Consider the following 14,360-nt stretch of genomic DNA (forward strand, 5'->3'; position numbering starts at 1 on the left):
TGAATATTTACTTTATAACAATACACCATTGTATACACCTGCAGTAACACTCTGGTGTTCAGTCTCATCTTCAGTAGATGTGAATATTTACTTTATAACAATACACCATTGTATACACCTGCAGTTACACTCTGGTGTTCAGTGTCATCTTCAGTAGATGTGAATATTTACTTTATAACAATACACCATTGTATACACCTGCAGTGACACTCTGGTGTTCAGTCTCATCTTCAGTAGATGTGAATATTTACTTTATAAATTTACACCATTGTATACACCTGCAGTCTCACAATGGTGTTCAGTGTCATCTTGGGTAGATGTGAATATCTATCATCAGGGGCGGTGGTTGTTAAGCAGTAACATAATTGCTGAATTTCACTCACATAAACAAGTACTTGAGGCGAAATGGCAATATTGCTTGTCCGTATTCCAGTTGAAATGATTGTAATACCCCCCCCCCCCCCAAAAAAAAAAATGCATTTTAGGTTCAACAATCATATATATAACCTTGGTTTTAAAGCTGAGCTTGGGTCATTCGATAGAGTGGTCTGCAATTATGCAGTCAGTTCATTGAAAAACATCTTTTGTAAAAATGATTTATGTGCATATCCCAAACCATATTTTTAGATTTCATCATATGTGATCACATGTTAGAATTTACACAAAGGTGTTGTAAGCAAATTATAAATGGCTGTATGGCTGATCTTGTATATTTCAGTAAATTTGCTGTCAATTGCAGATTATCATATTAAAGATAAAATGGAAATGTTATGATGAAAAAAAAAAGCCCTTGTACATTTCTCCGGCAGGAGCTGCTGTTGTATTCATGTCAAGTATCACTTTACACAAAGAGGTGTCATCCAGCCTTTGTCTCTTCCAGCCATGTAATATAACACCATCCAGTCAAGTATATAATGCCCTGTTCCATGCTGTCAACCTGTATCATCTCGTATTACATGTGTCAACCCCAAAAATAGATTAGAATAATTATGAGATGGTGGGCCTTTGTCTAGACCAAGTTAAGACTTCTCATCTTCGCTATCATCCTCATTGTGTCATTTCAAGGCAGATCATTTTGTAATTAGTTAGGTACTTTGCAGAGTAATATTGTCTGTCTGAGGAGAAATGATGGTTTGGTGGTATCTGATGTCGGTTGTTTATCTGATCTTTACTTGTGAAAGGATGTATAGTAAAAATAAACATTTTAATGTATTGTTTTTAAAGATTCTTCCATTACATGGGATAAAGAAACAGCAATCGTCTGTATAACAGTAGAAGTAAGGCAGGTAATTTCTGTTTTTTCTGGGGCTACATTTTGACCTCACCAGGACAATACTACATTTACGATCGACCCCATGGGAATTTTAGGTGCTCTTTTTTTCTAGTTTTCTGGGACTTTTGGGGGGGCATTTTAGAGGTGAATTCACCCATGCTCTGTATTGCCATCCTGTGGTTCCTCCCTATATTGGACCATGCATTTATATATCAGAGCAAAATGCATCTTAACAATCAATCATATTCTCTTCAGACCAGTGCCATGGCAGCCAGCAATCGCTCTTGGTTGTGATCTACTAGGCTTTTCCTTGATCCCTGTAATACCTCTCAGTCTTGGGTGGCTAAATGAGGTTCTAAAGTGTCCAGCATATTCCTCCGTTTAAAAAAAAAACCTTTGTCGGTTAGTAATTATTGTCCAGCAATTTCAAAGGGTTGCTCTGAATTTTTTTAATGAAACTTGCATGCCTTACAACATATTTAATTAATTCTATTGACAAAATTGGTTCATTTCAAATTGAAGATTAAGATTAATCAGTAGTATGTTTTGAAGGGTTCTGCAATAAAAAACTGAAAATTTTATTGTCAGTCATTATCAATTGTTTCCATGATTATGGTACCGAAGTATGACATCGCAAAAGTTGTAAGTGCTATTGATTTTGTTCATAAATTTCTAAAAGTCGAAGAATTAACACAAATTCGAATTATTGTTCTACATGTAGTTCAAAGCTTGTTTTTATTTTGTTTCATATCCTCATGGTTCCTGCAGATTACTATAAATGTACGAGTACTAAAAGGCTCTATTATGCTTGCCGATACCTTCAGTATCTTTAAATATATATTTTAGATTCTTCACTATGCATATATTTTTAATATGACTTCTCTTTTTTCATCCCCTTTCCTCTATCTACAGAGTAAAGTAACGTTCATCCAATACACAGCGTAAGAGGTGAAGATGTTTTACAAGATAATTTTGAGTTGTGCTGCCCTCTTTGGTGCTGCTGTACAAGCAAGTGAGTAATGGCTTTATAAGTGTCGAGCAGAAGGAAACAAACCCAATGAATTAAATCTCTAAAATACGTAGTATTTGCATTATTATTATCATTTATACTCTTGTTGAAACATAACTGGTATTTCTTGAGTAAGCGGAATTTGATAGTGAAATCAGGAACTTTATTAAGGAAATGAGATCGCCATAAAAATGATTTGTAGGTATGACTAGTCATAGGAATACATCAGTTCTAAGCAAATTTGGTGGAATTGGGGGGTCGACATCTCGCGCAGGCAAAGGCAGCGCACCGTGCTAGTGTACTGAAATGTGACTGTGATGCTTAAAAAATGAAAACCATATGGCAAAAGCAGAGGAAGTACTCACCAAAAACAGTCTATGCAGCAAATTTCTCTCTCAGCTCCTGGACCCTGATAAACAGCATAATTTCATGTAAGCCGGCCAAGTCGCTTCAGCCAGCGCAGCATAATCGCATGAGGCCTTGCGAATTTCTGTCTGTCCACTGCAACCGGTAGCTGGCGCACCAAATCTTCTGCCAAATTTCCCCAAAAGATAAATTTAATGGCCTGTATTCTGAAGTCAGGTTTAACTTAATTAGACCATGGTCTAACTCTGTGCTAAAATTATGGGAAGCCAAAAGTGTCAACATTCTTATTAAGTTTTATGTTTCTTATGTTTACTGTGCTCTTTCCTGATTCATCGATGGTGAAGACAATCATCTATTTATACTTCCTAGACAATTACGAATGGTTTGAGAGCCAAATGAGCTGAAATGTGATATCTCTACCGTTAGTGATTTATGTCACAATCGGCTTATCCATACTTGAACCACAACTTTAAACCTCAGTTTAAGTTAAACCCGACTTCAGAATATGGGCCAATATGTTCATGATCAGGGCTCAAGGCCACATATTGGCGGTCTTGGTCTTTGCCTTGGCCACAGGCGGAGTCATGTGCACAAAGGAGAAGGTTATCTCCAGTGGCTTCGTGACTTAGAAGCACCAGCCTGTTAAATATAGTATGACTGCTATCAGGCTGAGCTTTGGATTCCCTCCTTGTTTTGACCCTATCCATGATGATTGTTTAGAAACTTTAATTTGTATATAATATTTTTTCTAATATAACTATTTACAATGTCATGCATGTTTATTTGTTGATACAAATGCTATTGATTTACAGGGTTGAACAGCATCTTCAAACAATTTTTACTTTTTTTTTCGTTCTGTAAGAAACTGGCCCAATCCTTGTAGAGCAGCCACAGGAGACCATCTTCGATACAGCATCCAACCTGAACACGGTATCCCTCAACTGTCGGGCCACCGGTGATGAACCCATCACGTACACGTGGACCAAGGACGGTGCCGCCCTCTCGCAGGCAGGAAACCAGAGGCTGATCATCACACCGGGACAGCTGACCATCACCAACCCGGACAGAACCACGGACGGAGGGGAGTACGTGTGCCTGGCTGAGAATCACGTGGGGATCGTCAGAAGCTTGCCAGCTGAGCTCGTATTTGCCTGTAAGTGGTGCAGGAATTCGGTTCAGGGCCCAGTCTTACAAAGAGTTACAATTGATCCAATCAACCACAAATATGGAAAGCCATCAACATCTAAAACACATGTTTGTTCAAAATATTTTCTAGATATGATGTATATTCATACGTTCACTGTTTTCTTGACAGTTCAGTATGCTTCTCTTTGTTTTCGAAGGACATTGTGCAAATTACCTAGAGAAAAAATTATGACATTGATGGATTTCCATATACTTGAGGTGGATAGGATCAATCGTAACTCTTTGTAAAACGGGGCCCCATTTCTATTTCTTCAAGACTTGCAAAACTTTTTTACTTAGCCCATCACGGTCCCAATGTACCTGCATTTCTGCTTTAGCCGACATCTGTTTCTGCCTCATGTTCAATTTCCATTTTTGACCACACCCCCCCCCCCCCCCCCCCCATCCACAAGTTAACCCCTCATCTGTTTCCTCGGGACTTCCTCTTTACATCAGTGAAACACGACATGGGGGAGGGTTAATGAACAGCAGTAGTATAAAGCTCAGTTACTGAACATTGTGTTTGTGAAATATGTTATCTATGCACATGTACAGACCATAACAAAATCTCTGCTTTTCTTTCAGACGTTGATCAGTTTCAACCAGACGCTTCACTATCTACGACGCTAAATGCCGGAGAGGGAGGCTGTATAAGCTGTAACCCACCCCCACATTATCCAGGTCAGTTTCAATACATGATCAGTTAACCATATACTATATCAGAACCTCTCTACTTCTACTTCAAACATCTTTATTCTCTTCCTTTTCCTTTTGTTATTGCCATTGGGAGTAGTTTTTCTCTTAACACCCCCCCCCCCTCTCTCTCTCTCTCTCTCTCCTCTCTCTCGCTCTTGTGCTCACTTTTTCTCCCTTATTTTCTTTATTTTGTATCTTCATCTCCTCTCAATTCTCTCTCTTTGAAAGAAAGTTTCTCTTTCTTTCTATGTAATCTCTTTCTTTCCTCTCTATTTCTGCCTCCTCTCATTTTCTGTCTTTCTATTTCTCTTTCACTCTATCTCTATTCGTATCCTCTTTTTTTATACCCCTCCCCATATTTCTTTATTTTTATATGATTATCCAGTTTCTACCCACCAACTCATTGTTATATACTGTATTTTCTTTATAAAGCTGACATTTCAATTAAAAAAAGTGTCATGAATTCAATACTAAGTAAATTTTTCAGCGCATTTAAAATATCTCATATCGTGATACATAATGTATATATAACTTTGTCTTTTCAGCTTATACAGAAATCCCCTAAATTTTATACTAAGAAATACATAGTAATTTCCTTAATCTGCAATATACAAAAATTGCCAATTATACAGCTTTTTGTTGTGGCCCTGCAGTGTGAAATGAAGCAGTTAATTTCATTGCAAAATTGTGATGAATTGCAAATGCAGTGTAATAAATCTATACATGCTGGTGAAAAAAACAATGCGTAAAGGTCTTTATTCTTTTCTCAATTTTGAAAATTGCATTTTTATTTTGCTTGTTTCAAGGATCCAATGAATTGCAATTCACCAACAGCAAAAAAAAAAAAAATGAGGACTTGCTAATACATGTTTGATAAACTAAGTGAATATCATTGTCCAACATGTTATGAGCATCAACTTAGCAAGAGCTGATTCTCATATTGATGTGAATAATACATCATTTGAAATATGTTTGTGCACTTTTTATCCACCACAGGCTCAATATGATAATTCACATCACAAATTTTTAAAAAGAATTCTTTGTTTTATTTCTTTATGAATCATTTTGTTTTTATTTCATTATGTAATCGTCATGGGGCGCCCTCTCTTTTTTTCTTCGGATCTTCATCGACATTGTCAAATGTTGCCGCGAGCAGACGGTTTGTATCCATCATGATCATCGTCTATAGTGTATTTCCCATGATGCAATTTGTAGCACATGACTAGTGGACTAACCATACAGTTTGATAGTTAGTGTTAGACTTTGTTTGTTTACCTTTCAGCTTTGTCACTTTAATACTTCACTTCTATTTAATCTTCAGAGGACAGACCAGCTGATAAATGTATTCAGGAAAAAAAAATGTCAACGATGGTTTGCGTTCATGCTTTCTATAATGAGTTGAAAGCAACCTAAATTGTAATGCATCTAAAGCTGCTCAAACAATCACAATAATGACATATTTTTCATATCTTGGGAAGGGTATTGAATATCGAGAACCACAATGAACTATAGCAAGTCAGGGTTCTCGCAGTCGTTGAAAATCCTGGAAAAATTTTTGGTAATAAAAAGTCAGGGAAAAGTCAGGGAATTTGGAAAATTTGTGAAAATTCATGGAATTGCATTTACCTCTTGGCTATGGCAGCTTTCCAGTTTGTCTCGCAACTCTCATACTCTGTGATCATACTCTGCTATTATAATTGGTGTTCATGATTTCCATTTTTCCCAGTTTTGTGACATCCCAAATTCTACATAACTCCCGGGAAGTCATGGAAAGCAGCAATTCAGTCATGGAATTCTGTTTTCAAATTTCTGTGGGAACCCTGCTAGTTAAACTTGAAGGATTGTGTGTGGTTTCGTAATCAATTTTTTTTTTAATCCCAAGGTTGTCATAAATCAATTAAAATTCAATCAGTTTGCGACCTTGAAGAGAAAACATTTTTTGACAAATGAGGAATATACCCTTGTGGAATGCATTACTTCCAAACCACACGATTTATTCTACAGGTTGTGGTATCAGTTTTGAATTCCCGTTAAATGACATTTTGATATTTCTGAACACGTTTATCAGCTTGTGTGATGCAAGTGACACTGTCGATAAGTCCCTCTTGCTGTTATGTGAGATTCATCATAAAGATGTTAGATATCTTCAGGTCTTTCCTGCTTGTTCGTCAATTATCCATCTAATCTTTATCCATTCCATCTTAGTTTGGAGTTCAACATTCATATTTTCACTATATATAGTTAACAGTGTGATCATTATCAGGAAATTCATGTGGAAAGTAGTTTCGCTATGTAGGTAACAGAGTGGTCAGTATTTGCGAATCTTCTGTCAAGGTATCAAGCACTTGTACTTTGTAAGATCTGTATAATAGTAAATGCCCGTGTCTGCTGCCTTGGGTATCAAACTGACGAAAATTGATTTTAATATTAAATCACAAAATTTAACAACTTGCGTGCAAGTGCGTCAAAAGAGGCACTCAAGTGAAAACAACCTGACACTCTGAGTTGTCCATGAATATAATTTTACTGCTGAGCATATGGAAGTCAATTTTATATTTTCATCTTCATTATGAGACCAGAATTGTAGAGAATTGCATAGAGTCCAAATTGTAGCTCAGAAAACCCATGCATTATGTAAGGTCAATGCCTAAATCAAAATACCTTTGTGAGATGTAAACAACTTGTATCATGTGGCTTAAATCAAATTAGCAAACATCCATCCACAGTGGTAGAAATGCAAGTCTGTGGCAGTGTTTTTTTTTTGTTTTTGTTTTTTTGAAGTAAATGGTTATTTCCTCTCATCAAAATTATTTTGTGAATATTCGTGTAGCCAAAGCCAGTTAGTATTCAATAAATGTGAGGTCCATTTCTGATCTATGTGTCATGTTGACATGCGACCTGCATTTTGCCAGATTCATTGATAATTATACCGCATTTCTATTATATACGACGAGGCATGCATTGCATATTGCATAATCATCCTGTACTCCTTCAAGTGCATGATGACAATGGCACAAACATATATATACCTGTATATACTTCACCATATATTTACCTCAATATGAATGCCCCATTTTGAGTCAGAATCATCTCCATTATTTTTGTTTGAGGTTGCATAGAATACTCACTGAGCAAACTAAATGGTGTTACAACAAGTCATGTAACAGTGTTTATTAATATACAAATATCGCTATGACATCAGAAATCATTCCATTGTCATTCCATATGCCGAAGGAATTGGCAGTACCATTGAAATCATCAACCCCCAAACACTCATGAATATTCATTTTCATAAATATGCTAAAATCTGGAGCCATTCCATCTTTATATTCTGTTCAAGGTAACCATCGAATGTATATTTCTGCATTGTGTGAAAGTATTAACATATATGTGACATCCTTCGTGTCTCTATACATATCACCCTATGTTATTATAATGATTACAAGGTGTGTGTCATAAATTGCTTTTAATTACACATGAAATTTAAATCTGTAGAAGAAACATAATTTTTTTCCATCTCGGGCTTGAAGATGAGGTATGATGTGGGTAAATTGTTTTCCATCACTGAACCTTTGTTTTTTCAAATTTTTCTCAGTCAATAAGAACTACTTATTAGAACTTTCCAACATTTTTTTTCTTGAACCCCTGTACTTGAGTGAATTGTAAATTACTGATGAATTATTACATGCAGCTTATTGAATCAAGAGCTTAGTACTCAACTTTGTGTTGAAACAATGTGGATTTATCAGTAATTACTAAATTACCTCAAATTTAGAAGATCTTTAGAACTAAGGGAGGAAAAAACCTGTAACGACGAACGGCTGACAGTAACATTAAGCTTTATCCTACCATTGTAGACTTAAGTATTAGAAATACATTTGTTGTAGTACTGTTCTATCATGACTGAAATTTGTTCCCATCACAGTGTTTACAATCATCCACCGCATCCATATAATATCATCAAGTAATTTAGATTGCTTTTCATAAAAATATGTTCCATGTGAAGAACCCATGCTGTATGATTTAGATGTAAATTTGAAATAGTAGGGTAACTGTTTTCACCAGTTGTTGGCTACCAGTGTGCTTCAAATGTGAGTTTGAAAGGAAAACACTGCTTCCCCCAAAGATGTAGTATACATTTAGATCATTGTTACATTTTACTGAGAAGCAATAATGTCTTTTCAAGTTGTAAAATCATAATAGGTGAATTCCCTCTGTAATCATGGTAACTTTAAAGGACAAGTCCACCCCAGAAAAAAGGTTGATTTGAATAAAAAGAGAAAAATTCAACAAGCATAACCCTGAAAATTTCATCAAAATTGGATGTAAAATAAGAAATTTATGACATTTTAAAGTTTTGCTTAATTTCACAAAATAATTATATGCACATCCTGGTCGATATGCAAATGAGGAGACTGATGGCGTCTTCCACTTACTATTTCTTTTGTATTTTATTATATGAAATATGAAATATTCTAATTTTCTCCTCATTGTCAAAGTGAAACGATTATTAATTTCTCTCTGAAGGTGTGGAATGAGCACTGTATAGTACTATATGGTTCAGTCAAGTTGGTCCTTATTGTCAAATCTGTAAAAAATGAAATAATGTATAATTCAAACAAAAAAACAAAGGAAATAGTGAGGGACATCATCGGTTGTCTCATTTGCATGTCACTGAGTTGTGCACATCACCGTTTTGATGAAATTTTCAGCGTTATGCTAGTTTGATTTTTCTCTATTTATTCAAATCAGCATTTTTCTGGGGTAGACTTGTCCTTTATTAAGTAAGATGAAATATTTACAATGTAATGTCTTTTGCTAGTTTTACAAAACATCCGTGACTGAAGATGTAAATGATGTTGATCTACTGGACTACATGTATAGAAATGGGGGAAATAATGACTCCAATCTTTGTTCGTTTGTATATGTTACTTTTATTTTGAACTTTTCTCTTTTCTTTTCATCTTTCTTCAGTTTTTTTAATGTATTTCTTGAGAGATGTTTTTCAAATCCACAAATGAATAGTTTTTATGTATGTATAATGGGAGTGTGACAATTTAATGCAATTTGCAATGATCACATTTAATTACATCAAAAATAAGTATATTAAGTCAAAATATGCCATTCAATTACTAAAGTAAAAACAAACAGGAATGAAATATTTTGATTTGTTATACTGATATATTTCTTGCCTTAGTGTAACCTGAGGTAATTGGAAAAACAAATAATCCTTTTTTTTTATATATATAAATGAGGAACATTTTTTCTAGTTGACTCTACAATCTGAGCCATAGATAAACTCATACATAACTTTACACTTTGTTCCATAAAACAACCCCTAACTATATCAGTATTTTTTTTTCACTAAAACATGTTCTTTCATGGGATGGGCTTATAAGAAATTCAGCAGGTTTTATTATTATTATTACTCGGAGCATTCTAACTTTATGCTATAAATTAGTTTGATTTGAATAGTTTCAATTAAAACAACACTTTTTCAATAAGTTTTTTTTCTTTCTTCATTCTGGACTTATACAATATATTCATTGGGTAGGGTTAATTACAATACCCTCAAAATTTGTCCAAATTAAGTTTGATTCATATTCACAGACTTCAATTATCCAGATGAAGTTTGAATACTTTTTCAAATTCTCATATTTTTTCTGTTTTGTTTTGTTTTGTTTGTTTTTCTGTTGTCTTTTTTTTTTTTTTTACAAATCTTAAAGTGAATATATTTGTCAATTTTCTCTATAATTTTTCTTGCTTTGTATTTTTAATTTCATTGTTTATTTTTATTTGTTTTATATTGGTTACTTTGTAAAACTTTATATATATTTTTCAATTTCATCTTTTTCTTGTTTAATTGTTTTGTGTATTTCTATTAACATCTATTTTCTATTCTAAAGTAAGTCATTACAAGTAATTATGAATTACCTTTAAGGAATAAAGCACAATTAAATTTACCTCAGAAGTTTTCTAATGCAATACAGAATGATGATGACAAAATAATCCTTTATTTATTCAGCGCCAGAGTGATAATAGTAGTTTGCATCAGACTTGCTTCAAATAATTCACAGAGAATCACACGTTTGCTGAATGCCAATAATATATTTACACAACTTACTTTGCTGTGCTTCTCCACAGTGTACTTACATGTATCTATGCACTTGCATGGACTAATGAAATTTGCTGAATGCTTTATAACCCATAAGCAATTTTAGAAATATTAATCTGATAAGTTCTATAAGAATAGAAATGTATATTACATAAAAGATGAGAATATTATTGTGACCAGGGGCCGGAAACACAAAGCTTTAATAGCAATAACTGTACTTTTTTTTTTACTATTGACTGCTTTGACTTTAACGTACAATTAATCGTTAAAACGAAGCGTACAATTACTCGCTAATCTTTGTGTTATGTGACCTAGGGTCACTTTCAGACATTATCGCCACTCCCAATTAATCTCTATCAGTTATCGAGATGCTATCTTCTAGTGGATAGTATCTGCCTGCACAGATTAATCTGCTTTTGCCACACTCCACCCAGGTTAGGTAAATGGGTACCTGGCATGAATGAATTCCTTAAAATGGTATGAAATAATACAATCTAAAGCTTGAGTCATAAATCAGTGATGTATCGCATCTCCATACAGAGGCTATCACCACTTGTGATCCATAGCACAAGCTTGGTCCTTGGAAGTGTTTCCATCGACATTTTTGTCTGACAAGTTGTCAGATCTGACATCTTTCCTATATTTTCTGTAAATCAATCACATTTCCTTGTAACTTCAATAGAGTTTATAACTTGAAACATTTTGGCTTGTTGGAATTACCCTTACCAGCCTATCCCATGCTTAAAGGCAATGCTTTCTCACATTCTTTTACTAGTTGGAAAATATTTGAAAAAATTATATGCAGAACTTTATAAAGTATGTGAATAGTTACTTGCATAATTTGTGAACAAGGAGCAAAATGGTGTGGGGTTGTTTCATCCAGTATTCATAAGTTACAGACAACTTTAGGTATGACCTATAACCTGTTCCTGTACTAAATGTTCCAGCCTTGATTTTCCCAGTTTGTACAAAATGAGCGTGATTTTCCTATATAAACCCAATCAAATTTTGACAAATTACAGAACTTCGTATTCTGATAATCCAGTAGCGTACGCAGGGGGGTTACAGGGGTTCAACTCCCCTTAAATTTTTTGATATCCAAACCCCCCCCCCCTACAATTTTTTTGAAGACCTTTTTTTTTTTGCTTGTCAATTTTTTATGGGGTAGGAAAAGACCTACAATTTGTGGTGAAAACCTTTTTATTAATTTTTTTTGGTTGTCAACATTTCATTCAGCTTGAACCCCCCCCTTTCAAAAATCCTGCGTACGCTAATGTGGGAATCTAAGAAGCATTCATGAAGTTTTTTGTCAGTGATTTTCACAGACATGTTATAAGCTACTGAAATCCTTGCATCTGATTGGCTAAGAGCAAATTAGTCAGTGAAAATTACTGATTAAACTTTTGTGGAATGCACCCTTGATGTGGCACCCAAGGACACGTCAGCAGACAAGCATGAACTCAGATAACTTATGAAACACTTTGGCCCGAATTCACAAACCTGGTTTTGAAAACCCACGGTTGAGTCCATGGTTTATTTAGATTTTCTGTATAAATCATGCTTAATTTACCGCGTATCAGGCACGTGTATAACACATGTCCAATGCTGATGCGCTTTTGTCACAGTGCGCCAAATTGACGCCTGTTACCGTGGTTAGATACACTATTTTATTCCTGAGTTCACTGTTTGAAGAGTGGACTCATGAATAAAATAGCCTGGATAACCACAGCAACAGGTGTCAATTTGACGCACTGTGACAAAAGCGCGCATCAGCATTGGACATTTTTTAATATACGCTGTAAAATAAGCGTAATTTATACAGGAAATCTGCATAAACCATGGACTCAATCGTGGGTTTTCAATACCACCTTTGTGAATTTGGGCCATTGAGTCTCCCCACTGGTGAAAACAATCCAGAAATCATCACTCAAATTTTGCATCTTTTGAAGGGCATTGATTCATATATATCCTCAAAAGTTATTTCAATTTATTATCCCATTCGTATGGTATTTTTTTTATACATCTTTCTGAAAGATGTATGTCGTTCTAGTTTCTTTGATACGTCAGATCAGAAATTCACTTACTAAACAGGAACAATATTTTACGTTATTCTTAAATCTTGCCATCTGAAATCTTAAAGTCACTTTAAAAATTATGTTTGAAAGAAATTATAACCAGTGAATGAGCAGCTCTCGTTTTATGAAGCTGCGCATCAATCATGGCCCTGTACAATTACTGAAACATCAAGCCTGGAGTGGTAAAAAGTTGATTCTCAATTTTATCTTTCGACTGTTTAAATCCTATCCATTTAGGATTAATATCAAGAATAACTAAACTATCCATTTTCAGTGCAAATTATGGTCAATTTTCCAACACAAATTCATTGAAATCTTTTACGTGCATGTCTCATCCTTTATCGTGAAATACGTACATGTAGTCCTAATTTTACGCGCTGCTCTGATGTTCTTGCAGGAATCGTGACGGATTGGTTTCGTTCCGCTGGCGGCTTGGTGAACTCCAACGATCCCCGCCTTCGCGTCATGGATGATGGCCGACTCTGCTTCTTCTATGCGCTTGCAACTGACGCTGGGGAATACTTTTGCCAAGTCAAGAGTAATGTTAAATCGGAGGGTGCTGTAGGAATGAGGGTCAGTCCACGGGTGACAGTTAATGTGAACGAAGGTAATCTGTTCTTATTCTTTTATAAAGTTCTCATTAATAAACTTCTAAAGTTATAGAGTAAAATGGAATAAAATGCTAAAAACTGTACAATTTTTGTTTTAAACAAAATAAAAAAGGAACATTTACTGTGGACTAGTAAAGAGTTATTATGAGAATTAATATTCAGTGCAATTATGATAATGATAATGGCATTATATATACGTAACTTTTGATTTATTGTTTTATTTGAGAGTTGACAAAATTATAATGCATGTTTATCTATGATATCGAAGTGAGGTAAACTTTCTCACCAAATCTAAATACTTTTAGATTTTTTTTTATTGAGACATATGTAAAAAAAAAATTGTCAAGCATTTCATATTTTTATTAATGGGGTTGTTTATTTATATTTCTAGCCATTCTTGTGCTTTATTTTTGCAAGGTTTAGGGTTCAAATCTCTGTATGAGCACAGATGTCTATTTTGCCGCACTCCATCAAAGGAGTTGTTCATGTAAATTCAACGGGGAATACCGGAAAGTTTTTCTATCGTTCCAATCTTTAAATAGACATGACAGATTATATAATTTTCTGATTGATCTAATTGATTTTATGTAAAAAAAAAAATCAACAAACTATTATAAGTAAATAGACTTCACTTTGACTTTAACTACTAATATTTTTAATTTCCGTTAACTTTATCGGAGATTTCCAAGTTCCTGTAGCTGACCTGTAACTTTGGCACTGCTGCTGAAACAACGCTCTCTATGCATTCTTCAAGTTGATATATTCATACCTTTCCTCTACTTTACAGGTGGTTCTCCAAGCACATCCATCAGGATTGTAAATGAAAATGGACCGAAAGACGTAGCTACACTTGCTGGAAAAGACATCAAGTTTGAATGTTTCTTCTATGGCTTGTAAGTGTGTTATCCCCACTACCCTAGATAAGAAAAGACATCAAGTTTGAATGTTTCTTCTATGGCTTGTAAGTGTGTTATCCCCACTACCCTAGATAAGAAAAGACATCAAGTTTGAATGTTTCCTCTATATGGCT

At 34.7% G+C, this 14,360-nt stretch overlaps 1 protein-coding gene across 1 annotated transcript in view; it reads left to right on the top strand.

Annotated features, from left to right (window-relative positions):
* The first annotated feature begins 753 nt into the window (after positions 1-753).
* The window catches only part of LOC129257877 (contactin-2-like), a 44,936-nt gene continuing 31,329 nt past the window's right edge, over positions 754-14,360 (top strand). The window contains exons 1-5 of the mRNA XM_054896306.2: positions 754-2,285; positions 3,511-3,801; positions 4,419-4,514; positions 13,117-13,326; positions 14,118-14,223. Of these exons, the coding sequence (XP_054752281.2) occupies positions 2,228-2,285; positions 3,511-3,801; positions 4,419-4,514; positions 13,117-13,326; positions 14,118-14,223 (761 nt within the window). The 5' untranslated portion in view covers positions 754-2,227. The remainder of the gene's footprint in view (positions 2,286-3,510; positions 3,802-4,418; positions 4,515-13,116; positions 13,327-14,117; positions 14,224-14,360) is intronic.

The sequence above is a fragment of the Lytechinus pictus genome, chromosome 3 (genome assembly GCF_037042905.1).
Source record: "Lytechinus pictus isolate F3 Inbred chromosome 3, Lp3.0, whole genome shotgun sequence".
In the NCBI taxonomy this organism is placed as follows: domain Eukaryota; kingdom Metazoa; phylum Echinodermata; class Echinoidea; order Temnopleuroida; family Toxopneustidae; genus Lytechinus; species Lytechinus pictus.